Genomic DNA, 25,816 nt, shown 5'->3' on the forward strand with positions numbered 1-25,816 from the left:
AACAAAAAAACCCCAAACCCCACACCAGGAAATTTGACGTTTTCTGACAAAAAAAAACCCAACCACATTTGGATTGCTTGTAGTGAAGACGTGTTGGGTTAAATGTCCCGGAAAATTTGGGGCAGTCTATAGCTATAAATGTACCTAACATCCTTCCCGGTATCTATTTCACACACAGCCTCGTTTTCTTGCATATTTTCTATTTTTATTTTCTTTAATGGGTCTCAGCAGTGATATTTTTAAGAGCGCTTTTCTGTGCGTAGCAGCTGCCATTGCCATGCTGGCAGCCCGGTTGCCATGGCTGAGCTGCAGGGCTTGTGCCAGAATTTTGTTGGTCAACAAGCCACTGTCAGAGCTGTTGGGCAGCGTGTTTCCATAGCTGTCTGTGGAGAGGGGCGTCTTCAGGTGATGTGATGCTGAATCTCCTGTTTAAAGGACTCAGCCTAAATGCACTTGTAGGTCTGTAGACTTTGATGTGACTGTTTAGCACCCTAACAGCCCAGCTCTTTCCAAATTAGCCAGAAAAGCGAGCGTGATAATTTTTAACACAGCGCCGGTAGAGCAGCTTGTTTGTGCTAATCAAAAGGGAGCTATCAGCTTGAAAATGTCCCCTCTTAATTTAATTCATGGACTTCAAAAATAAGTTTCTTCAGATGCAGGTGCCTTGAGAACATCCATTTTTAACTCATTTGAAGTAGCGAATTCCTCTCACTGGACTTAATTAGGGACAGGTATTAAAACAAATTGAGGAAGAGGATCTTAGAAGAAAAGTGTTTTTATTAGGAAAGGACTGTAGGGCTTTTTAATTAATGCCAGAACAGCTGTCCTTAAATTGTTTCTCTCCTATGAGCCGATTATTCCAGCGAAGGCTAAGAGGCCATGGAAAACAAGGAGCAAGTTCTGTTCAGAGCTTCTGGTCCCCGTCTGCACCGCTGCCATCAGAAACCACGAAGCATTTGTCTGGTCCTCCCTTGGATTGCAGCATATTTCTGTTTTCTTACAATATAGACTCATCCCAGTTTGTTTCTAGGCGAACTGCTGTTTTGTTCATGTTGCATATTCCCTAAACAGTCGTATTAGTGGCGACAGCATGTCATTTTGATGGTGTTATGACAGTATGACGCCAAACGAGTATTAACATAACATTTCTTTTTAAATCTTGTCTGAAAACATATTGTTCTCCTTTGCCAGGGTTTCTCTGTTTCTCTCACCCTTTACCATGGGTTCTGGGTTGTCTTTTTTGGTTGAACTCAGTTGCTGCAAGCGGGCTGATGCACAGGGTATATGGAGGCATTTTGGGGATCATTCAGGTGATAAGAGGAGGGAAAGAAGAACGAACCTGTTTGCCCAAGGCTGTCCAGAAGCCTCTTCTGGGGAAAAGCCCCAAGCCCACGTTTCCCTGCCTGACATCCTCCTGCTTTCTCTTATGCTTCACCTTGCTCAGATTTATTGTGTTGAGATTTATGAAGTTTAGGTTTCAAGATCCCCATCGCTACCACAGAATTATTTATATTTCTCCTACCTTTCCCTCTACAACCTCAGTTAAAAGGTGAACTCTGATGTCCCCCAAATGGTGAAGTCAGTCTTAAATTCAGAATGCTCATGAAAAGGGAAGAGCCATAACCTGGGGGACAAGGAGTTCTCTGTGTGCGTGAGGGGGATGAGCAGATGGCCTCTACTTGCTTGAATGTCCCGTTTTTCTGATGTGAGGTCTGTGGGATGGAGCTAGTTTGGCCTGGAAGTGAAAATTGTTTGCTAAGTAACAGACATTTTCTTCTGAAGGAAAGTAGAATAGCGCTTGTTTCCCAAGGAAGAGATTTTTATGTTGAAAATGGGAGAGCAGCAATTACCTGGATCCAGCCCCCATGACACGTAGGCAGCGAGATGCATGCTCCCAGGCAAATGCCTGCATCCGAGGGAGCCCAAATTGCCAAGGAGGAGCTTCAGTCATTAAAACAGAGAAAAATACAAATGGCCTTTCCTGCAGTCCTTTGCTTCAAGGCAGAAGCCTGGCTGGCAGATGCTGGTGGTCGAGAGGACTGGGAGAAAGTGACACCCAGAACTAAGAGCTGTCGGGGAGCCCCAAAGCTGGAGGCATTGCTCAGTGTCCTTGTGCAACCAAGCTGCCAAACCCGGGGAGCATCTTCACCTGATCCCTCTCATGTTCCCAGTGGGGCAAATATGCGCTGGTCCAGATCGGCTTAGCATCTGGTCTGGCTGTCTGCAGGGCTTTCCTGGCCCCTTAGTAAGGAAAGGAGGATGGGAGTGGGTCCTGTGATACAAAGCACAGTAAAGCTCCCCGACAGCCCACCGATGGTGGTGACACACCTACTCTCCTCTTCAACAGCCTGTAGATGAGCACAGACCCCATCCCCATCGCCCTGGACATCTGCACCCCACAGTTCCTCCTGCCCGATTGTCCCCAGCCTCTTCCTCACAACAAACCTTTGCTCAGGTTTTATTTTTGCCTGTTTGTTTTCCCATCCCTCTTTCTGTTCCTTGACCTGACAAGCACTCCTTTTAGCAGAGTATTAATTATCATCACAGTGCTGGGACTAGTAATTATCCCTCCCTTGTGCTTTATGGGCTTCCCAGCACAGCTTGCAACGAGGACAGGGTGAGATGGCTCAGCTGGCAAGGGGCTCGTGGTGGTGTCTCAGAGCTGTGGTAATTGTCCTGTGCCCGAGAGCAGGCAAAAAGGGGAAGAAGAAGGAAAAGGAGAAAATGGTCTCTTTGGAGTCAATGGTGAATCGAAGAACTCAGGTTGTAGCCTTTAACCAGCGTGTTTTCTTCCCAGTGGCTCCCAGAGTTTATAATGAAGAAGAAAAATAGGAGTAACCTTAGGCTAGCTACCAGGAGATGGAGAAGCCCAGGAGGGCTGAGAGGATGACAGTGCTGAGCAACCCCCTTGTAACAAGAAGCATGAGAAAAAATCCCAACAGAGACATAAAGAGGGGTCACAGGGAGAAGATTTCAAGGCTGTGGGTACACCTGTGTGTTCATCTGTGGGTATTTGTATGGGGCAAGTGCAGCAGGCGCTGCTTTTGAGGGGGGTTTGCTCATGGTTCCTCACAGGGCTCGTGTGGGCTGGCTGGGGACAACTGGGCACAGCAGCACTGGTTCAGTTACCTCACTGATATTAACTACTGTGCTAGTGCCCAGGTTACAAGATCTGTCCAAAATAATTCATACTCAATGCATTGTGTTTCACCGAGCATTTGAAATGAAAAACTCTGTATTTAACTCTGCCCCCTCACACCACATCTCACACACACTACTTCTGTAGTACCTTGCTGTGTTTCTATGCCAAAATTTCATGGTGACCAGCCACCTAAGGCTGCTGCTCTGAGATGCCCATCACCCCAGTGCCATCCTGGCTGATAGGACCTCCCCTGGGATGGCCATGGTGAGCCCAGTGGGAAGGCACTGCGTGGGATGGCAGAGCTGGAGAGCATCGAGGTGGGAGCCCGGGTGCCTCCCCAGGGGCAGGGCTACCACCGCTGCCAGATATACAACAGCTCTCTGTCATGGACAGGATAAAAAAAAAAAAAAATAATCACTCCTCTTTGGTCAAAACTGTGACTTTTTCTTTGGCAAAATGACAACACTGTTAGTGAAAATTGCCTTTCATTACAGCAGGGAGGGGAAAGAGAGATAAAAATGAAATAAGCTGTGCTTTTCTTCCCTTTATGTCCTTTTTGCAAACCTGTAAAGATTCTTTCTGTCTTTGTCCCCCTCTGTTTCCTGCAGCAGTGAGAAGTTTTATTGCGATTTATTGTGTATTTGCCTAGGAATTTAGGGATCTCAAGCAAATCACAGCCCCAGCCTGGCAAGCACTGCTAATAGACATGGTAAGAGCAGGGTGTGCTCTGAGCACCTTTTACTCAAAATAGAGAAGCCAGGTGTCAGGGGGAAATGGATGAAGACGCTTTCCCATAGCCACCCTCAAAAGATCAGTGTCAGGAGCAGAAATGAAATTCAGATCTCTTATCTCCTAGGCCCTTGGGCAAACCTGCCTGCTTGAGGATTTTCTTCCAGGTTAAGGATTAATTGCAGCAATGGAACTGTCATGCTGAAGTCCCAAGCTAGAAAGCAGAAGCCCACCCTGGCTGCTGCTCTGCCCCATGCCTGACCCTGGGACAAGTTGCATGTGTGAGACCTGAGGCCATGCAGGTCTGCAGTGCCACACGCAGCATCTCAGAAGCCGTGGGAGTGAACCCTGCAGCCTTTCCCTGTGCTGGTGCAGAGCACAGGAGGTGCTTGGCTTTGGTAGGCCAGCATGGGAAGCTGTGGAGGACACTTATTCCACAGAGATGCTCGGTGCGAGTAAATCCCCAGCACATCCAGGCTGGAAACTTTGTGCCTGGGGAATCAGGCAGAGTCATTTTCCCATTATTAATGGGAACAGATGAAAATATGACCACCAAGATGGTGATTATCCCTGTAAATATAGTCATCCTGAGAAAACTAGCCCTCAGACACATAAGCATCTCATCTCTGCCTTTGCAGCAAGGGAACTGTGAGCATCTTCTCTGATACAGTGGAGCCAGCTGGGATTTCGGACTCTGTGCTAAGGAGGGTGATACTCATCTCTTAGCTCTGCCAGCGACTCTCTATGTAACCTTGGTCAAATCACTTGCCACTCTGCAAAGGGTGGAAGAAGATTCAGTGCAGCAGCTCCTGAGGGTGCGCAGCCCCAACTCCCCACGTGCTCAGAGCAGCGCAGTGGCTGCAGCACCAAAGCAAGCTGCTGCGAGTGCCAGTGCGGCTTCAGCCTCCTCCTGCCGCTGCGCTGGGGCAGCCCCGGGTAAACAGGCAGTCTGCACGGACTGTCACTTCTTGGCTGCTCCCTCTCTGGCTCAGCCAAGACAGTCCAAATACGGTTCCGAATCACCACGTGCCTCAATTTCCCCATCTGTTAAATGAAGCTCATCATCATTTTCAGCTTTGCACTGTCAGCGTTGCACTGTTGTGCAGAACCTAACAGAAAAAGGCTTTCTCAACGAGGGTGAGCAACATCCTGGAGCTGAGCAGCTCCCCTGGTCGGGCATTCCCCATCCATGGTGGCTCTGCCAATTTTGGGCACGTGCACATCCCTCCTGCACACCAGATAACAAACTGGCTCAGGAAACCGCATCCATCCCCCATCTTGTCTGAAGGCAGATTGCTCACGGGCGGAGGAAATCTCCTGGAGAGTGAACCTTGTCAGCAAAAATGCAAATATTTGGAGACAAAGTGTTCATTACAGCAGAACTTGATTTCAGGGTCAACCCTTTTTGCAGCAAATTGTTAGCCAGCTAAAATGTTTATTGTCACCAGACTCTGGCAGTTTTGACAGTACCTATCAAGTTGAGCTTGACAATATCTGCATACGGCTTCTCTGCTTTTCGTTGCACAGCAATGAGAGAGGTGCTGGAGGAAGAGATTTAAGACAGAAGCAAACAGTCAACAGATAATTGGAACTATCCTCTTTGTGAAAAAGCCAGGGCTGCTGTGGACCGGGGGAGCTGTTTAAGAGGAGGAAGGTGTAACACAGGCTGTTGGTAAGATGGTGATGGGGTAGGCAGAGAAGCGTCTTGGCAATTTATTTTTTTTTTCCAGATGCAAAACTGCACACATGGAACAATAAATTCCCCCCGGCCTGGCAGTGCATCAGCAGAAATCACAGGCTACAAAGGGATGGTATTTCCTTTGGTCTTTTTCTACATGAGCCACGTGGCCAGGGAACCATCCAGACATCAGTGGAGTTTCTGTGATTCTTCTCCATTCCCATCTGTGCTCTCCTCTGCTCCCCTTCATGCCTGCGCGAGACTAAGGCCAGTGGCACCTGGGAAGAGGATCGCACTGCTGGCCAGCCCAGAGCCCAAAGGGATAAGCTCTCACATCTTCACACTGTGATCCAAGACTAGAGGATGGAGGGAGCCGGGGCTGGCTCTGCCTTACCGGTGAAGAGGGGAAAGGGGAGGCAGCAGAAGGAATTTGGGGGAAAACAAGAACAAGGATGAGATGCTGATGAAAACAGCAAGAAGGAGCGGATGAGGCAGCTGCAGCCACAATGCTTGCTAATAATATTTTGGGGCTCCCTCTGCTAGACAAAAGACAATAGCTTGCAGCTTCAGGATGGACTAATTTTACTCTGCTTTTTGCTTCTCCACATCTTTACCTTTTCCCCCAGCTAATGCACAAGGAAGGTGAGCCAGTCTGGAGCCACCGTGAATGGGTTTCATTTCCTTGCTTGCTGGAGCTGAGTGAAGACTGTTTCATCCCAACAGGCTGCTCCCAACACCCCTTAATTTGAGATCTCCTGCATGCAGGAAGCAATGGAGTTGAGTGACCTTGCTGAATCCCAGCCGCTGCAGCTGCAGGAGAACAGGGGAGGAAAAGAAAAGAGGGGAGGAGGAAGAGGCCCTTTGCTGTCTCCCATTAAAGCCCCAAGAGGCCGAAGATGAGAGAGCGAAAGTTTCAAATTGCCAGAACGTAATTCTGAAAGTCATTTTCCAAGCGCAGAGCTCTCTGCAATGTCACCTCTCATCTTCCAAGGTGGGGATTGAAGGGACAATAAAGCACAGAATATTCTGCAAAGACAGAGCTGCTAATTCAAAGACGGAAGAGGTGCCAGTCCCCAAACAGGCTGTCTCACACCCCCTTCTGCCGGGAGATCTGTGCAGTCAGATGTAGCTGTACAGGGGGCCCAGCTCCAGCTCCTTTCCTGAGCCATATCCAGCCCAGACGAGCGATCCGGCTGAGCTAAGCGTGGCTTATCCAGGTCCTTCTAAGAGCAAGGATCTCAAAAAAAGTCTGCCTATTCAACAGTTACACTTTTAATTTGAATCAGACTCCTGACTTTCAATTCAATTCAATGATGATCCTAATGATTATTACTACTATTGTTTCCTTAGACCTCCCTGAGACCAGCAGATGACCGTGATGGATGTGCAGACAAAAAGGTGCACTTTGATATTCACACACACCCTGCCCCAACCCAACAAAACTGTACCTCCCCGCTCGCTCTTCCAGCTCTCTGCCTTCAAAGAAATCTGGATTAAGGAGTTAGATGTATTCAACAAAGTGTTCAGCCCGGGATCTTGCACCAAAGAGGGAATTAGCCTCTTGTTCTACATTCATTGCCAGCATTTATTCCAACTGCAATCCCCCCTTATGTTTATAAAATAAAAAAAAAAAATCACCCAAATATGCAGGCATGCCCTGCTGAGATAAATTGCATTCAGCTCTCCTTCAGATAATATCAGCTTTGTCCCGGGTTCCTTATTACTGGTGCCACCTGTCCCTAGAAGCACAGGCTTTTCCCCTTTCCCAAAGTACCCGAGCTGAGGCTTGGGTGGGCTTGCCCTCTCTCTGCCAGAGCACTGCTTTGCCCACCCGGGTCAGGGTGCTGTTTTTACACTGACAGTCAGGCTTTTTGCCAGGCTACCCCTCCTCTCTCCCACTTTCAGAAATGACACTTTTCCCTCTCCCAGACCAGGGCTGGCCCACAGAAAGAGCTGCCCTTGGTTCATCCGGGGTAATGAGCAGGGCACGGCGGGTCACACAGCCTAGAGAAGGCACTTTGCCCTCCCAGCCAACATGGTAACAAAGTTCAGTCCTATCATACATATTAATCACAATCCTGGTTAGTTTTCTTCTATTATTATTATTATTACTGTTATTATTATTATTATTTCCTGGTAACTCTTTCCCTGCTTTTCCATCTGGGAGGCCAGTGAGAATGTTCCTCACTGGCCTGTAGCCAGTTTTCTCCAGCTGGGATCAGTTCAGTCCAACGTTGCCATCTGTCCTTTGAGGCAGAGGGACATCTTCTTCCATTTCGGATCTCTCCCAGAACCAGTTCCCCCCTTTCCTTCCCCCACGCACCCTGGACTCGACCAGAGCACCCAACGAGCTTGTGTATGGCCATCAGCAGACTTGTGCATTTCTAGATGGACTCAGGCATGCAAGAGGTCCAGTGGCCTGATCCTGCCAGCCTGTGGACTGCCCAGGGGGCTGTGGGCACATCCCTCTGCCCAACCCCCGGGTCAGCTGGGGGGGCTGTCACCCTTCAAGGAGATACAGTGTGTTTGGGGGTCTCCGTGACATAGTGGAGGTGGATGGGGCTCTCTGGGGATGCTTTGTCTTGTTGGGCGCGGGGGTGTGTGTGTGTTTACCCCCCACTCCTCCACTGGGATGTGCAAGCTGTCACTTCATCCCTCTCCTACAGGCAGAAGAGAGGCACTGAGACCCCGAGGGCCAGGGAGGACAGGTCCCCTTCCTCAGCTTCTCCCCCCGCCCTGCCCAGCCGGGGAGGGGGGCGGGGGACGGGACACGACAACCCCCCTCCGGGCCGTTGCGCGGGGCCCCGCGGATTGGCCGCCGCGTGCTCTGCGGGGACTTTGCGGCGGGTCCCATTGGCCGCCGCCGCCCATAAGTTTTTGCTCCGGACGGGAACTTTTCTCAGGGATGATGGAGTAACCCCGGCCGCCCCGCACCCCCCGGCACACGCACCCACCGCTACGCGGCAAGGATGAAGCTCTGCGGGACCTTCCTCGGTTCGTAGCCGTTCGGTGTTGGGGGGGGGGGGGGCATCCTGAGTGCGGGGTGGGGTCCTGAGCGCGTCCCCCACCCCCGCCTTCTGTCTCCTCTAAAGCACTTGAGCATCTTAACTCTGCCTAAGCCACGCCTTGGCAAAGGGGGTCAGTCAGTCGGCCGGGGGTGGGCATCGCGAACCAGCCTGTTCCCCCTTGTTTTATGATGGATTTCCCCCCAACAGCACGGTGGCAAGAGGCTCTCAAGTGTGTTTCGGAGCGCAGGTTCCCCGTGTCTGTGTTTAGTGAGCGAGGTCCCTGTCCCATTTCCCTCCCCTCCCCGGCCACCCCACCCCCCACCCCCCCCGGGCTCAGCTGCGAAGGGCTACAGGTGCTGGGGGAGGAGGCGGGGAGTGCCCGGCCCCGGCGCTTTGCTCCGGGGCACCGGCGTGGCTTTGTCCCCGCTGCCGACGGTTTCACCGAATTACAAAGGACGAGGAGGGGAGGGGAGGTGGGGGTGAGGAGAAAATCCTGTTTTCTGCCGCTTCTAGTCCCAGTTCTGCTGGGGACGGGGTGCTTGGTTTGCTTTTGCAGATTTTTTTTTTCCTTCCCACTCTTGAGCGTTGCTGGGTAATAAAGGGGCGAGTGGGATGTTGTTAAATAAAAAGTTAGTTCGTGGCTGTCGAGCCGGGTGTTTCAGTACCTGCGTTACCCGAAGCACGAAGGAGGAACTTTGGGGATAATGCGAGGTGCCTTTTGCAAAAGATGGGGATTGCTCCGACTGCTGTTCTTCGGGGAAAAAGAGCTCTAGGTTTGGGTCAGACAAAGACGTTGCCTCTTCGGGAAGGAACCGCCCAAACCGGGGAGAAGGGGCGCGCTGCAGAGTGAGTAAAGGGTTATTAAAAGTTTTTTTGTGCCTGTTGTTCCATCTGCCAGGGCCCTGTAGTGGGCAGGTTTCTTCGCAACCCTTCAGCTGTTCCATATACAATATTAATGCTGGCCATTTCTATTCGGCATACAACAGCACTAATTGTAGTCTGAGGCATTAAGGCAGCCAGCCCATCTGCATAGAAGCTTTCAGAAAGAAACAAGGAGGGGGGAAAAAAAAAAATCTTTCACCCCCAGCTGGTAACCGGAGAAGTTGGTGCCAATTACAAATGCATAAAGTTTGAGATCTAATTTTCTTTGAAACAGACTCAAAGAAGCCAGTGAAATGCAGCACGGTGCCTGTATTTACACAAATGCAGTTTTATTTTAAATAGTCTCAAACTTTACACCCATGTTTTTGGATGAATCATTTAGTAAGATAAAAAAATTAATTAAAAAAATCAAATTGCATGGGGGCTGTGGGGTGTGTGTGAAGGGAATTTACTTTTTAAATCCTGTTGGCGCTGGGTTCTGTGGACACCAGGCAGGCAGCGACCCTCGGGGCGCCTGTCCCAAACCACGCTCCGAGGGAGAGAACAGGCGGACGCTTATTTTACACCTCTGCGCTGTTCCGCTGCCTTCAGGGAAGCGGCAGCTCCTTCAGACCTGGGAAGACACAGTCGTTCTCCCTGCGAACAGCTGGGAAGTGACTCTGTAGAGCTTGGAAACACCAAAATGGTCGGAAAAGGCGTAAAAGGCCGGGAAGCGGCCGGGAAGGGGGCGGGGCGGGGCGGGCGGAGCTGTCCGCCGCCGTGGTGCTGACCCGCCGGCAGAGCCCACGCGTGGCCGCGCTCCCCGCGGGCTCCTCCGGCTGGGCCAGAGGGGGCTGCGGGGGGCTTACCCTTGGCTGGGGTGTGTGTGGGGGGTGGGGGTGTGTGTGTGTTGGGGCTGCGAGCTGGGAATTCCTGCCGGCTGCTGAAGTTGATGGGAATGAGAAACTGCGGGTAAGGTGCCGGCTGGCGGCAGCGTTTTGGGGAGGTTTGGAGCGGAGGTGAAGGGGAAATCCGGCTAGTTTGGGAACAAAGGAAAACCAAGGACCCTTTCAGAACCCGGAGCTTAGTAGAATGATATCAAAGCTGTCAGCTGCCTCGGGGCTTCTTGGTTTGTCGTGTTAATAACTGCAACAACAGCAATAATAAAATTCATCTGTGCTACCACTCAGAGTGGCACAGGTAGATTTGCACATGTGTGTATTCCCACCCGTGCCGTGTGCGTGTCCACAAATTTATGTGGAAACACGTGAGTAAACACATTTCCCTCCTGCCTTCTAGTCTATCTATTGTGCTTTTTGTTTCTCAAGTTTTAGCATTACGTCTCTAAATGAAATAGCGGAGAAGAGGACCAGGCAGCATTGTGAGCAGAGAGGAGCTGAGTACACCCAGCCCTCCCTTTGATTCTATCGTGGGTGCAGAACAATGGAGATGCAGTGTAGCACTAGGCCTGCTGCCTGCAGATAAGAGTTTAATAGAATTTCTGAATGCCAAAGGTTTAGGATGTAAAATATCCCTGTCTTCGTGGTGTGTCCAAAGGAGATAGAAAACGGCTTTTCAGGAGTACTCTCTGCTGAATACCTCCTTTATGTTAATGGTTTAGGAGCACACCAGGCTTGCAAGCCATAGAAATGGGCATCATAAGAATCTCCAAAGCAGCCTCAACAGTTTAAAATTAGTATTTCTGTCACCCTCTCCTCAAAAAAAAAAAAAATGCCTGAAATGGGGAATGAAATCCCTCTCCCCTGCTGTGCACCCTGTAATGGTCCGTGGGTGCAGTGGGGTTGCAGGCAGCTTGCTCAAGCCTGCGCTGCCAGGCAGGTGTCCAGCACAGCTAATAACACACGTGGGCTGAAACCTCGGGCAGCTTGAGGGGCTTCTCCCTCCTGCCTGCACCCAACCTCGCCAGGGTGGGAGGGAGCTGGAGAGGGGTGGCTGGGGCTCCCGCAGCTCTGGGGCTGGAGTTTCCCACAGGAGAGTGCATCCTCAGGAGGAATCAACTTCCCTTGCCAGGCTCTGCCTCTGCTCTCGCAGCTCTCTAAAGGCTCCTGGGGTTTCTGTCCGTTTGTGCAGTCCTGCACCTTTTTGTAAATCTTCATGAACATGATGGTGAAGTCTTAATCATCTCGGTGATGCTGAGGTGGTGTGAGGGTGCAGGAAAAAGCGCTGAGTAGAAAGGTGACACCACCGCCCGCCCCCCCCCCCCCCCCCCCCCCCACACACACACGGGGCTGCATCATGCCTGTGTTTTCCCTCACTGTCTCTGAAAAGTTGCAACCCAAGTGCCAATGCTCCTGTCTGGCAGGGCGGGACACGGGACCGGGGGATGGGGACGTGCTAATGCCCTTCCTTCTGCACGGTGCCGGGGTCTCTCCCCAGAGTCCCTCCCTCCAGCTCGGCGAGGGTTCTCCTCCTGGGGTGACCAGACCTCTGCCAAACAGAAGCATTTACAAGGAAAGATGATGCTAGTGCCTGGAAAGTGTAGCTCTTTCTGGGAGGAGGAGAAACATGTTGCAAGAACACGTACTTTTCTCACTTAGAAACAATCTCCAAACTATTTGAGTCACCGCTTTCTTTTAGGACTTCATTAGGTTATTCTCCTTCCCATCATGAAACCCAAAACGTAACTGCCTGAGCCACGATCCGTCCTTCCCGGGGTGAGGCGATGTCTGCTGGGAATATGTTGTGTCATTTATTTTATTATTTTTTTGAAGGGGAAGAAAAAAAAAATATTTATACACCTTTTAACCACTCGCTTTTGAATATGTATATCAGCTAATATGCAATACTTCCAGGTTCATAGAGGCGATAAATTTCCCAGTCTGTTCTTTATGGTGATAGGTCATCTTCCTAACCACCAATAAATATTGTAAAGTACTTTCGCTGGAGCTGTGCTAACCCAGGGCATCTGTCACTCGCTGCTTGCTGCTATTAGGAATTATTGGGCCGTACCACGCGTTGGGATGCGCGGGGGGGGGACACGGCACGGTGCTTGTCGCGCTCGCCGTCCTTTTGTGTTGCTGCTATCAAAGGAACCCCGAGCCTCGTGCATATTAATTATGAATCAGCTCGGGTAAAATCACTCACCTTCTGCCGGGTCTTGGGGAGGGGGGAGTGTGAAGTGAGAGGGGCTGGTGGGGCTGGGAGAGCCCCAACTCTCTGTGCACTGAAGTCAGCAGCTCCATCTCTCTCTCTCTCTCTTTTTGATGCTATACTGTAAATTTATTTCACCTCAGAGAGTAAACAGATATATTGCAACCCCAAGGGTTCATGGGTAGTGTATTTACAAAGGGAAGGCGCAGCAAGCCCCCTCTGTGCCATTTCCATTAATGAGAGCGGTCATTAAGTAAATGAGACATTGCCTTTAGCAGGCTTAAGAGTTCACACACTAAGGAGTATCAGATATTTAATTGAAACCAACAACCCGTCTTACACGCGTGTTACTGGTGTAGGGAAGTGGGCTGCCCTCCAAGAACTCTCCCCCCACAACCTCCCCCATGCAAATTTCATGATTGGTTCCGTGATGTCATTTTGTAAAGGGCAGACAATAGCTGTGGGGAAAGGTAAGTCAATATTATGTTCTTTCGCTGACAAAGGCAGATAATGCTGGCTTTTTTCTTTTATTTTTTTTTCCCTTCTCTCTCTTTTTTTTTTTTTTTTTTTTTTTTTACCCACCTGCTTCCCACCCTTGGATTGAGACAGAGGGGAAAGGCTTTCGCAGCACACAGTTGATGTAAACAGACGCAGGCGTTTTGCCTTTAGAGCACGAAGGCTGGGTTGTTGTTTTGAAAATTGCACTGGAGAACCGAGGGGATTTTTATGATGATCATCATGCTCCTAGGTCCATCTTTGCTCGCTCGCTCTCTCGCTGGCTGCGAGACGCTAGTGGACATGTTATGCTTCTGACTGAAAAGAGGTTGAATAAGACAGAAAGGAGATTTCTTGAAAAAAAAGAAAAAAAACAAAAAAAAAAAGCACAACATCGCATTCAGCCGGGAAACTTTCTGAATATTTCTGGAAGAGGATGCTTGCCGGGTTTGTGGACCGCGGGATCGGTGGATGTGTGCCCGGAGGGAAGCGTGCGCGGTGTTAGCAGAAGACGCTCCCGGGCGCCGGGAGGAGCTGGCGCCGGCGGCCTCCGCGCCCGCGGAGCTCTCGGAGGTGCTGATGGCGGTGCGCGCCCGCGGTGCGGGTACCGGGGCTCCGCGCGTCCCCCGCCCCCCCCCCCCCCCCCCCCCAGCCCCCTTTACTACAGAAACTCCAGCCCAAGTCCGCAGTTGCCCGCTCCGCGGTCTTTAAGCAGCTCTGCGCCCCGGCGGGGGGGGCCGCGCTTTGCTCGCCGGTGGACGCGTGTGCGGGGGGCTGGCGTTTGCCCGCTCAGGTCGCCCGCCGGGTGCTCGCTTTTGCCACTGGCAGACTTTTTTACTTTTTTCCTTTTTTTTCCCTCTCTTACTGCCCCCCCCCCTTCCCCAATATTGACTACTTGAGAGTTCTCTATTTATAGCAGCGAGGAGCAGGGGGAGTGTGCCATGTTTGTGGCTGTCTCTGTGCATTGACCACGACAGAAAGCTGCGGGTTCTTTATTTTTAGCTGGCTCGGAAGAGGCTTTGCTCAGCTAATCTCTTTATCAATTTTAGCAAAGTTTGTTGTTGTTCTTCTGCGGGGGATTTGCAGGGGGGAGAGGAGGGAAGGGGCCCGGTGCCCGAGGCTGTGCGTGCGCTGCCATCGCCCCCCCGCCAGTGAGGCTGAGTTCGGGGCGCACTTTGCCGGCGGGTAGGACCGACTGCCCCCCAGGGAGGCGGCCCGAAGGGAGGCTCAGCACCCTCCGAGGCTCTCCTACACAAAGGGGCAGGTCGTGGGGGTCAACCCCCTGGGAGCTGGAGGTTTGGGGCATGGCAGCCCCCCTCCCCGAGCCGGGCTGCGGGCAGGGGGGTGTAGGCTGGCCACCGCTCCGCTCTCCTCCCGCTATTGTTGAGCCCCCTCGCACCGAGCAGCCGCTGGAAACAAGTGCAAAAATCCAAATCCTCGCCATCGCCCTGCCGCTACTTTTAGTTATTATTTTTTCTTTCCCTTTCCCCCTCTCTTGTTGGCTCATCTGCTGTTATTATCAACCTTTTCCATATGGTCACTTTAATTAATGGCAGACAAAAGGGGGTTGGGGGGGTGGGGGTGGAGGGGAAATCCAGGAATTAGAGTTTATAGTTGGTTTGTCTCTGATGCTGTCATAGAAACCAGAAGCAAAGATGCCGCCTTTCTACTTCTTTGTATGATCCTGTTTATTGTTCCCGAGCGGCGCAGGCTGGAGCAGGCGCATGTTGCAAAGCGCAACCCACCGCCTGCTGCTGCGGCCCGGGAGCCCGGGCACAACTTGGCCCCTTCGGCTCCTCTCCCCGTCCACCTTGCCTGCCCTCTCCCCGTCCTTCCCCTCCTCCTCTCCTTCGGGAAGGCCAAGGAGAACTTATTTTTGCTTTCTCTCTCACTCTTTTTTTTTTTTTTTTTTTTTTTTTTGCAAGTAGCTTAGGGGACTGCGGGTTCCCCCACACAAAGGCGAGAAGAGTAGGCAAACTACCGCAAGTTGGCTTTACCCTGCCCGGAAAGCAGCCGGGAGCTGCCCCGTGGGTCCCGGCGGAATTGGGGTCCCGGTACCACGCAGCGGCGGGTCCGGCTCTGTCCCGGGGTGCCGTTACAGCGGGGGTTACCGTCCCCCCCGGGGCTGGGCGGCGCGGGCCGGGGGCGGCAGCTTCCCGGGGGTTCCGTCGAGGAGCCGGGGGCTGGGCGGGCAGCCCCCCTTGTCCCCTGCGCAGCCCCGGGATGCCGCCTCCCATCCCGGCCGCCGTCGGCCCCTGGCAGCCCCCGGGGGCGGTGGGGGCACCTCGTACTGTAGAAAAGCCAGAAGTGCAGCCCCCCCCCCCCCCGTGACCCCCGAGGTTTGGCCCGGCTTGGGGGGGCGTCCCACTGTGGGACGGTGCTTAAGGTCACTGCCAAGGCTGGCGCTGGGGGATTTGGGACTGGGGTGCCTCCTCGTCTTTGGGCAAGCCCAAAGGTTCTTCCCTTAAAGAACTCAAACCTCTCCCTTACCACCACCCCCCACCCCCCGGTCGGTGCTGCTACTAGGTGCTCAGTCCCTTTGCTCCCCTTGTCCCCAAAGCGGGGGGCGGGGGGGCACACGGAGCAGGGGGAGAGCCGTCTGGGGGTCGGAGCGGCAGCCGCTCCAGCTCCCCCCGGCTTTTGTTTCGCAGAGCCGGGCCGTGTCGGTTAATGGCCCGGGCGGGGGGGGGGGGGGGGGGGGGGGGGGGAGGGACGGAGCGAGGCGGGGCACGGCGAGCCCAGGTACCTTCCAGCCGGGGGAATGATGGGGCCAGGGCTAACCCAGCCGGGCCGGGGCTTGCCCCTCCCGTCCGGAGCCGCAACGTGCGGGCCGGGGGCGGGCGGGCGAGGGTCCGGCTCCACGAGCCCCCCTGTCTCGCAGAGCCCCTGGGGAGCCGGCAGCGGAGCGGCCCCGGTTCCTGGCAGTCAGATGATGAGGGCAGGGCTGACTTTGCAAGACGTAGCTCGGCGTCAGAGCAGCTGCCATTTTAGCAGACAGTGCTAAACTGCCCCCATCGCACCCCCCGTGTCCCCCCCCCGGGGGAGACCTGGGCTTTGGGGTGCTGCCTCCAAACTTTCCTTCTTGATGGGGCACGCTGCTCTTCGTGGGCTCTGGCGGGGAGCAGTGCACCCTAAGCCAGCCATGCACCCTAAACGGGCTGAATTACCCAGCTTTTGGAGCTCAGGAATATAAACTCTTCTCTCCTCACCAAATCCCACCGTGGTTCCACATCAGGGCTTGAGGAGGGCAGGTGAGTTTGTACTCCCAAGCCCCCCCCAAATCAGTTTGTGCAATGCAAAATGGTCCCCAGCTCCCTGTCCGGTGAGGGGGAGAGAATTCCTTTTGCAGCTTGGGGGTTCTTATTTTGCAAGGGGTGCTGGCATCTGCCCCACTCGAAACTCGGGGGGTTTGCCCCCCGAGAGTAGAGCGAGGAGGGGGAAGCAGCAGGTTTACAGTAAAGGCCGGAGCGTGCAGGAGAAATCATCCACGGCTGGGCTGGGCTTCCCAGAAGACATGAAATCAGCCGTGGGAAGGGGGGGGAGACGTGGGGAAGCGTCGCGTTACCGCTGGGAAGTCGGCTGTGAGAGTTTGATGGCAAAGTGGGGGGCAAGACCCCGTTCCCCCTCCACTTTGTGCATGTGCGTCAGTTTGCAAACGGAAAGAGTTATTTTTACAGCTGTAAACTGTGTGGCTTAGTTGCTAGTGCTCTTTCCTTAATGACAAAGGACATCTCCTGTCATCACTACATAGCTGTTCCCCTTTCTCGTATATACGGGAGCTGAGGGTGGAGGATCCTCACTGCAAACTTCCAGAGCTGGGAATACACCACTACTCGTTACTCTTCTTCCCTTAACAACCCCCCTCTTTGAGTTATTTGTTGTGCAAATGCTGTTTAGTCCCCGGCTGTGCAGAGAAGGATGCTGATGCCGGGAAGGAGGGAGGCCAAGGTGGCCCCAAAATCCAGGTTTATTTGTCTTTTTGGGAGATAGTCCTCTAGCAGCTGTGTGAAAGGCATTATCAGGTGGGATTAGCTCCCACCCATCCTCTCAGTTCCCAGGTATTTCTAGAGTTTTGATAGGACAGAACTTGCTGTCAGGAAACTTTATGCTTTCCACTTTTTTTTTTTTTTTTACTTTTTTTTTTTTCTGTAACCCCTGCCTTTTCCATCTTTTTCCTGGGTTTTTCTGGTTTCTACAAAGAATAACTCCAGCACCTACACAGCAGCGCTGGTCTCCTGGGGCGCGTGATGCTGAGTCCCCCGGTGTCTCTGACACCCTTAAGGCTTTCAGATGTTTGCGTGAAACATCCCATCTTAAAATACTCTGTATCGCTTCTGAGGCTGTTTACCTTTGAAATGTAGAAACTTGATTCCCCACCTAGTCCTTAGAGAGGAGATCGTGGTGTGAACAGGGAAGTGGGGTGATAAGCATGTGCTGTGAAAAGTTTCTGGGGTGGAGCAATGCCCTGAAACACCTTCCTCCTAGAGTGAAAGGAATGTGCGTGAGATTTTTGCTCCGGGATCTGGGAGCCAGGTCACGGGTAACAGCAAAGAGCAGGGCTGGGGCATCCCTTCTGCTTCCTTCAGAGATGGAAGGGAGATCTGCCACCCACCCCCACATTCCACACAAATATTTGCACCGGGGAGAAAAGGGCTTGATGTATGTCTATTTGGAGGACGCAAGTTTCTCCTCTTGGCAGGTTAGCTCATCGGAGGGGATGCCTGGCAGTGCAGCGGGCTCCCTTGCAGAGCCTGGGGCAGGGCTGAGATACCGAAGGTGAAGAGAAGTTCCCAGGTGTCCCCTGCCCGTGCAGGTTCGCTGGAAGCCCTGTGTGAGAGCAGCAGCGCAGGAGGGCATCCCTCTGCTTCTTGGAGCTGCTCTGCCCTGGCATCTGGGGTGGGAGGGAGGATGTTTCTGCCCTGAGAGGTGTGGACACTGGGGTGAGGGCATCTCTGAGGCACAAGCATGTGTTGGACACTTATGTTTAAAGACTGTTAACATTAAAAAACACCTGAATGGAGTGACTCCTCAAAAACTTGAAATGTTTTGTGGATTTTCTGGACTTTTTAATAGAATTAATGAGCTGGAATTTTAAGGAAAAATGGCTAAATATACAATACAAAACTAGTGGTTTTCTATTGTTGAGGGTATTCATCCCTACAGCACTTCTGTGAGGTTTTGCTGTGGTTTTGCAGGTGGGGATGAGGAGGCAGAGAAGATTTCTGAGCCAGAAAGATCCAGGCTAACAGCCTGGGATCCTTGTGTGAAATCTTGCTCCCTTTAAGCAGGGATTTGCCCATTGAGGGACTCTATTTTGAACATCTCTGGCTGCTTTTTAAAGCACTGCATCCACCAGTGCTATGGGAGCCTTTGGTGAGGCAAAGCCTGTATGAAACTGGTCCAGCAGTGCCCTGGAGGGACCTGGCACTGGGAGCCGTGGCCATTTTGGGGCAGACCCAAGTGGGCAAAGGCTCACGTGGCTCCTGCTTGTTTACAGATGAGTGTGGGGAAGAAGATGTGGGATGAGTGTGGCTGGGGCTCCATCCTGCCTCCCTGCTCCTCTGCTGATCTGATCGGAGCATCCTGGTGTATCGATTGCTGTGCACGCGTTCATACGTGACTCAGATGCCCGCTGTGTTTTATAGGAGTGAGGAAATGCAGGGAGCTGTGAAAGCTTGTGTGGGGAAGGGTGGTCTGGTGTGAAAGGATGGCAGGAAAGAGGAACACCGAATCACGCACAGTTTAGTTGAGGAAAGGGTGGCTGAGATCGCTTTGTCCTACCAGCCAGGCTGTTCCCAGCAAGTGTCAATCTTACAGCAGAATAATAAAGTGACACACTCGGCAATACTCTGCTTTTCATTTTGGTTTGGTTAAAAAAAAAAAAAAAAGATAAAAAAATATAATTTTCACCTGAATTAAAATACTTTTGATCTTTGTCTTTCATTGAACTTTTTGCTTCAGAGAGAATAGATTAATAAACACTTTCAAATGGAAAAACATAGTTTGGAAAGGTCCCCCTTTTATCTTTAACACAGAGCTTTAATGCTAACCTGGGTATGGGCTGGCTGTCCCTCAGTTCCTTCTGCCTTGCTTTTTTTATCTTAACAACAATAAATTTGCTTTTATTGTGATCATGCTGGCCTTTACTGGTCACTTTTTATTCTTTCCTTTTTTATTTTGAAGTCAGCACATTAAAAAAAAATTGCAATGTTATTTTAATCAGACCAAATGAAAGAGCAAATCAGAGCGAGAATTTTAATCTGCCCCAAGCAAAACTGCCTTGTACATCTGTCATGTTGGGATTAGCGGAACTCTTTAAAGAAGCTGAAGACTTTTTAAACAAAGTATTAAACATTTGTGACCTGATTTCCATTCTTACAATATTCTCATTAATAAGAGTGCAGGCTGAAAGACATCTGTTAGGTCCTATTTGTTTTAAGAATATTAAAGAATAATATGAATATTGGAGGGGGGTGTGTGTGGGTGGAGGAAATCTAATTGTAATATTTAGAGCTAAATCTCTAAGCTGCAGTATTGCAAAGTGATTCTGTGTCTGACTTGGAGCAGGGTGGGGGGAAACAAGTCTTGGTAAAGCCCATCAAGTTGGATACTCCGTATTGTTGGTCTTGCTTGGTTAGTTTAGGCTGGTAGTGCTTGGGTGAGGCTTCCCGGCGGGCTGTGAGCTTTGCCTGGTGCTCTGTCCAGGCTGCAGTAGTGGACAAGAGGCAACTCTACCTTCCTGAGATAAAATCACATCTGAAACGAAAACCAAGCAGCAATGCAGCCTTAAACTGTGCACAGATACAACTCGTATGGCTGCAGCACCTGCATGCATCAAGTGCTGCCTTGGACAGCCAGAAAACAGCAGGAAGGGAATGAAAACGTCCTTCTTGGGTTTGCTGCTTGTGTTTTATTTGATGCTAAGGCAGTTAAGTAAATGGCCCAGCTTGGGCTCCTAAGGGAGGGTGGGAAAAAAAAAAAAAGCCAGGCATGTGTTCAGTAAGCTACTTGCTGAAAGAAGTCTACACTATTAACATGGGTATATGGTTTAAGAGAAGGTTGCTGTCGACTGCAATCTTTGCATCTTGTTTATGCTTGCTGGGTAAAATATTAACTAAAGCATCTGAACATAAAGTTCTGGTGTGAAAGAATATCAGCAGGGGAGAGCCATATGGTGCCAGCCTGCTAACAAAATACCAAACGCTGGAGATTCCTTTTTGCAGAAGACTGAAAACTCTCGTTCCCATACATAATACATGAGTTCACGCCTTTGATTACTCTAAACATTAGTCCAAGCAGTACAGGCGTCTCTCTGGAGCTAACACAACTTAGGGTACGCAGTTCTCATCCACCCTCTTCCTTTACATAAAAGAAATCAATGTCGAGCTGTTAAGATACAAATATCCAATATGCTGTAAGACAATATGTTTCCAAAACTGCTGCGTAAGCTGCCTTTCCTCTAATTAAATATAAACTGCACTAGAAACTCAGGTTTCTTCGTTCCTTTGCTTGAAACCATTTGGCCAGCGTATGGCTCTCCCTAGGACGGCATCCACAAGCCAGGTCTGTGCCTGCTTTGGGGAAGCCCTTCACACCTTGTAGGTGTGCTCAGACCTTTGTGATCAATGCCGAGGACTGCAGTCCTCTCTCTGAGCAGCAGCTCGTGGGCGCATTTACCTGAACGCCCCTGCAAGCCAAGGAGTGGGGTGTATTCAACAGCAATGGATTCAAACCCTGCATTAGGAGGATCCCCTGGTGAATATTATTATAAGGTACAAGAGATGGCTCTGGGGGAGCTTTCATGCACACGGTATTTAAAACCCCAAGGTATTGCTGGCAAAATCTGTAGGTGACACTTCGAGCACTTTTGAATTTCTTTTTTTAAACAGTCTCTCGAAACCAACAATTTAAGGTTGAAAAACTCTGCCTTGTGCTTGTCACTGGGTTCCCCAAGCGCAGCTTATTAAAGGTTGTGATGAGTACCCAATTACCTGTGCGTAGAAACACCCACGTACTGTGGAGAAACCTCCCCAGCAGCTGTCTGGGGTTAACCCATGTTTTAGAGCTGGAGTCTCTCCCTGCTCTGGGGGTCTCCAGCCTGGGAGAGGCAGCTCCAGTGGGTGGAAAGCAATGTCTGTCTGGCAGCTGTGGGTTCGGGGCCAAAGCTTGCATCTGAGTCACTTGTTTCAGCTCTTGGACATCCAAACCCTCTTGGAAGAACATCAGATTTAACACCGAAATGCAGAACTGGGCTTTCCTTTTTCAGCACTGGTTTTTCCTATCTGGCTGTACAGGCAACGCGGAGTGGTGGGATGGAAATTAAGTCACAGTCCAACCCCCCGCTGGCTGAATGTCCGGTGCACATTTTGGGGCAGGACAGAGCAGTATCCCGGGGGGAGGCTGCTCCTGTGCACTGCTGGGATAAGTGACAGTGTCAGATGGGCTTTGAGAGAAGTTGCCTAATTTCAGCCAAGCACTTTTGAAAACCATCTTATGGTGGGGCTTGAAGCCTAAGCAAGAGCCTTCCTGGGGAACATGTGTCCAGTCCTTGCTCCTTAACTAAAACCCAAACGCTTGTGTGGGAATGAGAGAAAATAAATTGGTTCCTTTCCCTGGAAAAGGCAAAAAGTCTTTATTTATATGACATCAAAAGCCTTGGGGCAGTGATATTCTGGGTGAAGTTATCCTGGGCAAAGTTAGCCTAACCAGTGGCTCTAGAGAGAGGAAAGGAAATATATACCTCTAAAATGATGTGGCCATGAGCACGTCTGGAGTCACAGCTTCTCCTGCTGTTGCATACATTTCTCCTCCATAACTTTGAAGCTTTGCATCAAGCGAGCTGCTGGCAAGCAGAGTTAAAGGTTTGTTTGTTGCCCTCAATATTTTGATGTAATTAGTCAGCAAGCAACTCGCTGCTTTTGCCCAGAGAAATGCTCTCTCCAAGAACACAAATGACAGGAGAGGATTAATAGCCTTCTGGAGAGAGCTGTTCCATTTTTTTATTATTAAAAAACAAAAAAGTGCCTGAGAGCATTGTTGTTGCTTTAAAAAAAAATGACAGTCTAAACAGTTACCTTTGCCTGCAGTGTCTCAGAGGAGCATGGAGTTGTCAGCTCCTCTCCCGCATCCCCTAGAAAGTTTCGGCTCCCTCCCATCCCGGAGCAGCTTTTCCTGGAGCAGCAAAGTGGCTCTGGCAGGTTGGCTGCCTCCCCTCTGCGCTCGCCCGCCACGCAAGGAGCGTGGCTGGGGAGAGCAAGGACACCGTGGCAGAAAGGGGCGGACTGGGAAGTGAGGAATTTGGACGAGAGAGAAACTTCCCACTTATGGGCTACAAGCTGATCCTTGGCTGTGGGGTGTGAGGAGCGGGCACAGTGCTGGTGACCTTGGGCTTGGCTGGCTTGGCATCAGGACAAAGCTGACGTGGTGCGGTGGGCTCAGCCGGTGCAAGTGGCTGGACGTGGGGATGAAGGCTGCTCCCACAGCGCTGCCCAAGGGCACCCAGCTGCTGCCCCATCCCGCCTCGTTGTCCCAACTTTGTATTCACTAGCAAATGCAGGCTTCTCTGGGAAGGACAGAAAGTTATCACTTGCCTCTATTTAATTTCAGTTACATGAGGTCCACAGGAGCACTAAGAGTGGTGCCAGCAGGGCTATAAACTTAACATATTTGATGATTCTCCTTCTTTTCAAGCAAGTGGTGCACAGCAGCCATCCCATTCAGCGGTGATAATCCTGGGGGGCTGCGACATTACTGCTGGTAGAGTTGTGCACTGCAGTGGAGGCTCCTTTTTAATAAAACCATTTGAAGGGTCAGCTTAATTGCTTCATTTCATGGTACGCAGCATGGCACCCTGTGCATGGCCCTGGTCTGGGAGGCTTGGTGTGGAAATGGGCATCAGCGTGAGAGTGCTGAGCCTGTGCCGTGAAAGGGGATGCTGGTGGGGGACTGAGAGCCAGCGGGCACTGTGCAGCACTGCCTCTTACCCCAGGGGAGTCGTTGCTGCACGATGATCTCACCTCCTTTTATGCCTTATTGCTTCTGTCTCTCTGACTCTGTATGGCACATGCTTACGTGTCAACTTTTCACTTCTTATATGGCAGCAGAGAGGAAAGGCTTAATATCATAAAGACAAGCTGGCAGCTGGGAAGTAGCCCACTTAGTCATCTAACTTTGCGTCAGAGGCACTGCCAGCCTCTTCCCCAGCTCTTCCAGGCAGCTTCCCCCGCCTCTGCCTGACCTGGTGTCACACATGGTAGAAACCCCCATCTGGAAAACCACCTGCTTGAGCAAACGCTCTTGGTGGACCCCAGTCCTGTGCTGGGGGTAAAAGGGTTTGTGTCCCCCAAAGACGTCTGTGTGCCCAGCTGGGGACAAATTTGGGTAGAAGCAATGTGGGGTTTTGTAGCTTTTGTGGGTTTTTGCAGCTCTGTGGTTTTGCCCAGAACCTACAGGGCTGAAAGTAAGGTCCCAGAGCAGATTCAGATTAACTTGGAGTGTAACAGTCAACACTGGGGCATCTCTGGAGGTCTGGAGCCCAGAAGGCTCCAGAAGGAAGAGTCATTGACAGCTAAATCTATAGATCACTAAAATGACGGAGGAAAGATTAGTTTAGATTTCCCCTGTTTCTTCTATTCTTTCCCTACACACTGGGGAAATCTATATTTGCTGCTCAGAAACGGGTACTGAGCCAAACGCTGTGCTGCCCTGTCCCAGGAAGGCCATCTGCAGCTGCCTTTTCTCACTTGCTATTCCTGTATGCAAAGAACCTCACTTATTACCTTTGCTTTTACATTTGTCTTCCTCCCCAGCACTCAGCCTTGTATCCCCCTCTGCAAGCACAATGCTCAGGCTCACCTTCCTTCTTCTCTGTTTCCGAACAGATAATGGAGCAATTTGGATGCAGGGTGTCCAATACCCAGCTGGGTCAAGGCATCCAACCGGATCTGTTTGACATCCATCCGTGCTGGGAGTCTTTCCCTGCGCGGGCATCAAGCAGCTGTGAGAACGGGGAAGCTTTGCTTGCAGCAGTTGCCGATGCCTCCTTTCACCCCTCAACCTGCTGGGGTGGGCTTCTGTTCCTGGGTTAGGGGGACAACCCTGTTCCCATCCCATGGGTGAGGAGATATAAGCCAAGGGCTGTCTGGCACGTGGCTGCTGGCATTGGGACTATTGTGCAGTGGTGCTCTGTGCTGCTCTCCCAGAGGTTTACCCTTCTTTCAATGGCTGGGAGAAGGAGAGGTGAACTAGAGGGGTCTTGGAGCTGAAATCCCCTAATCTTATTTGTTCCTCTTTATGCATCATCTCATTGTGGCTGCTTCCCCACCGGCCTCTTCTTCAGCCACCCTTCTCACTATTTATCTTCAGCCTCAGCAGTCCTAATGCTGCCCTGGAGCTCCTTTGTGCAGTGCAGACACCGCGCACGCACACACAACCTGAAAGCTCTTCCCAGACCACCTCAGGTGGGGAAGGGCATCCGTGCTTGACACCAGCATCCCTCTCATACCTGCTGTGCTCGCCCCACACAGAGCTCCCTGGCTCACTCAGTTTGTTTTCCCCTTCCTGAGGGCTTCTGTGTGTCAGCAGCACCATGCAAAGTGTTTTACAAGACAAGAGATGCTCTTCTGACCTCACCCTGAGCCATCAGGTCATTCCCTTTGGCAGCAGCGTGTCTTGGAGCTGCTTCCTTCCCACTGGTCCAAGACAACACTTATCCAAAACCATCTCTAAAAATCCATCTGCGCTGAATTCTCCTGCTGGTCTTTTGACACATCGGCTCCACGGAGGCTTTCGATTTGGTATGAAAAGTAATTATTACTGGGGTGCAGTTTAGCAGTTGTGTTTTACAGTGCTGGTAAGGTTAAAAGAAATAATAATAATATAAGAAAGACTCAGCCAGAGTAACTGCCTGCAACATGCTATTTGCATTTTTAAGGAAATACTTCTTTGAGATAGCTTGGGTGAAAGGTCGGCATTTCCATATAAATGGAAAAGAAAGTGTGTGATGCTGGAAGTTACATCTATATTATTTTCTCAGCAGTGAGCTGCTGTTTCAGAGATTAAGGGACGCGGTTTGCATTTGGCTTTTATTGAATAGAGAAGGTACCAGGAAAGCCAAATCAGAACAAAATAATGAGGGAAACGTGCAAGAAGAAAGAAGCAACATCCTGTTCCTCAGAGATGCTCTCCTGCATGCCTGACGTGTTACACGCCTGTTTGCACACGCACTGGGCACAAGCAGATGAGCGTTACTGAGCAGGGCTCCCTCTGTGTGCACAGAAGGATGGATGCTGGAGATGAAGCCAGTGGCAGGAGTGGTCCACGCTGTGGATAAGCCTGGCAGAAGGGGGGATGCTGGCACTCATCGTTTGGCAGTGATAAGCCAGGAATTGCCTGATTTATTTTTTTTTTCCCACTTAAACTTCTGTTGTTGTTCAGGCTCCGGTATGTTTGTAAAGGAATTAATCAGCAGAATCAGATGAATTTCCTTTTCTTGTAGTAAGAAAATTCACACTTTGGGCAACTCTTAGTGGCTGGCAGGGTGAAGGCAGGAGGCAGGAAAGCCCATGACTTAGGTCTTCCTCTCCTCTTGGAGGGGGTCGGCATCAGCTGAGAGCTTTTCCAGGCCCTGCTGTTGCCCTGTGCTTTGGAAATCCCAAAGGGATTCTCCGGTGGAGAACCTCACCGCTTTGTTTTCCCTCTCATTGGTGGCCTTGCTCGCCACGCTCAGAGTGGCTTTGCATTTTGACAGCTCCCCCAAGGAGCTGGGGGGAGATGGGATGTTGAACAACATTC

The 25,816-nt window shown here is 51.2% G+C and overlaps 1 protein-coding gene across 6 annotated transcripts in view; it reads left to right on the plus strand.

The window, feature by feature from the left end:
• Nucleotides 1–12,723: 12,723 nt before the first annotated feature.
• Nucleotides 12,724–25,816, plus strand: part of MYT1 (myelin transcription factor 1) — a 64,737-nt gene continuing 51,644 nt past the window's right edge. For 3 of the 6 annotated variants that reach the window (XM_037402918.1, XM_037402917.1, XM_037402920.1), the window contains exon 1: nt 13,128–13,597. In XM_037402918.1, coding sequence (XP_037258815.1) covers nt 13,333–13,597 — 265 coding nt within the window. In that variant the 5' untranslated portion in view covers nt 13,128–13,332. Of the gene's footprint in view, nt 13,000–13,127; nt 13,629–25,816 lie in introns of those variants that run through there. The other 3 variants (XM_037402916.1, XM_037402922.1, XM_037402921.1) reach the window with 3 other exon arrangements.

Source organism: Falco rusticolus, chromosome 10, assembly GCF_015220075.1.
Source record: "Falco rusticolus isolate bFalRus1 chromosome 10, bFalRus1.pri, whole genome shotgun sequence".
Lineage (NCBI taxonomy): Eukaryota > Metazoa > Chordata > Aves > Falconiformes > Falconidae > Falco > Falco rusticolus.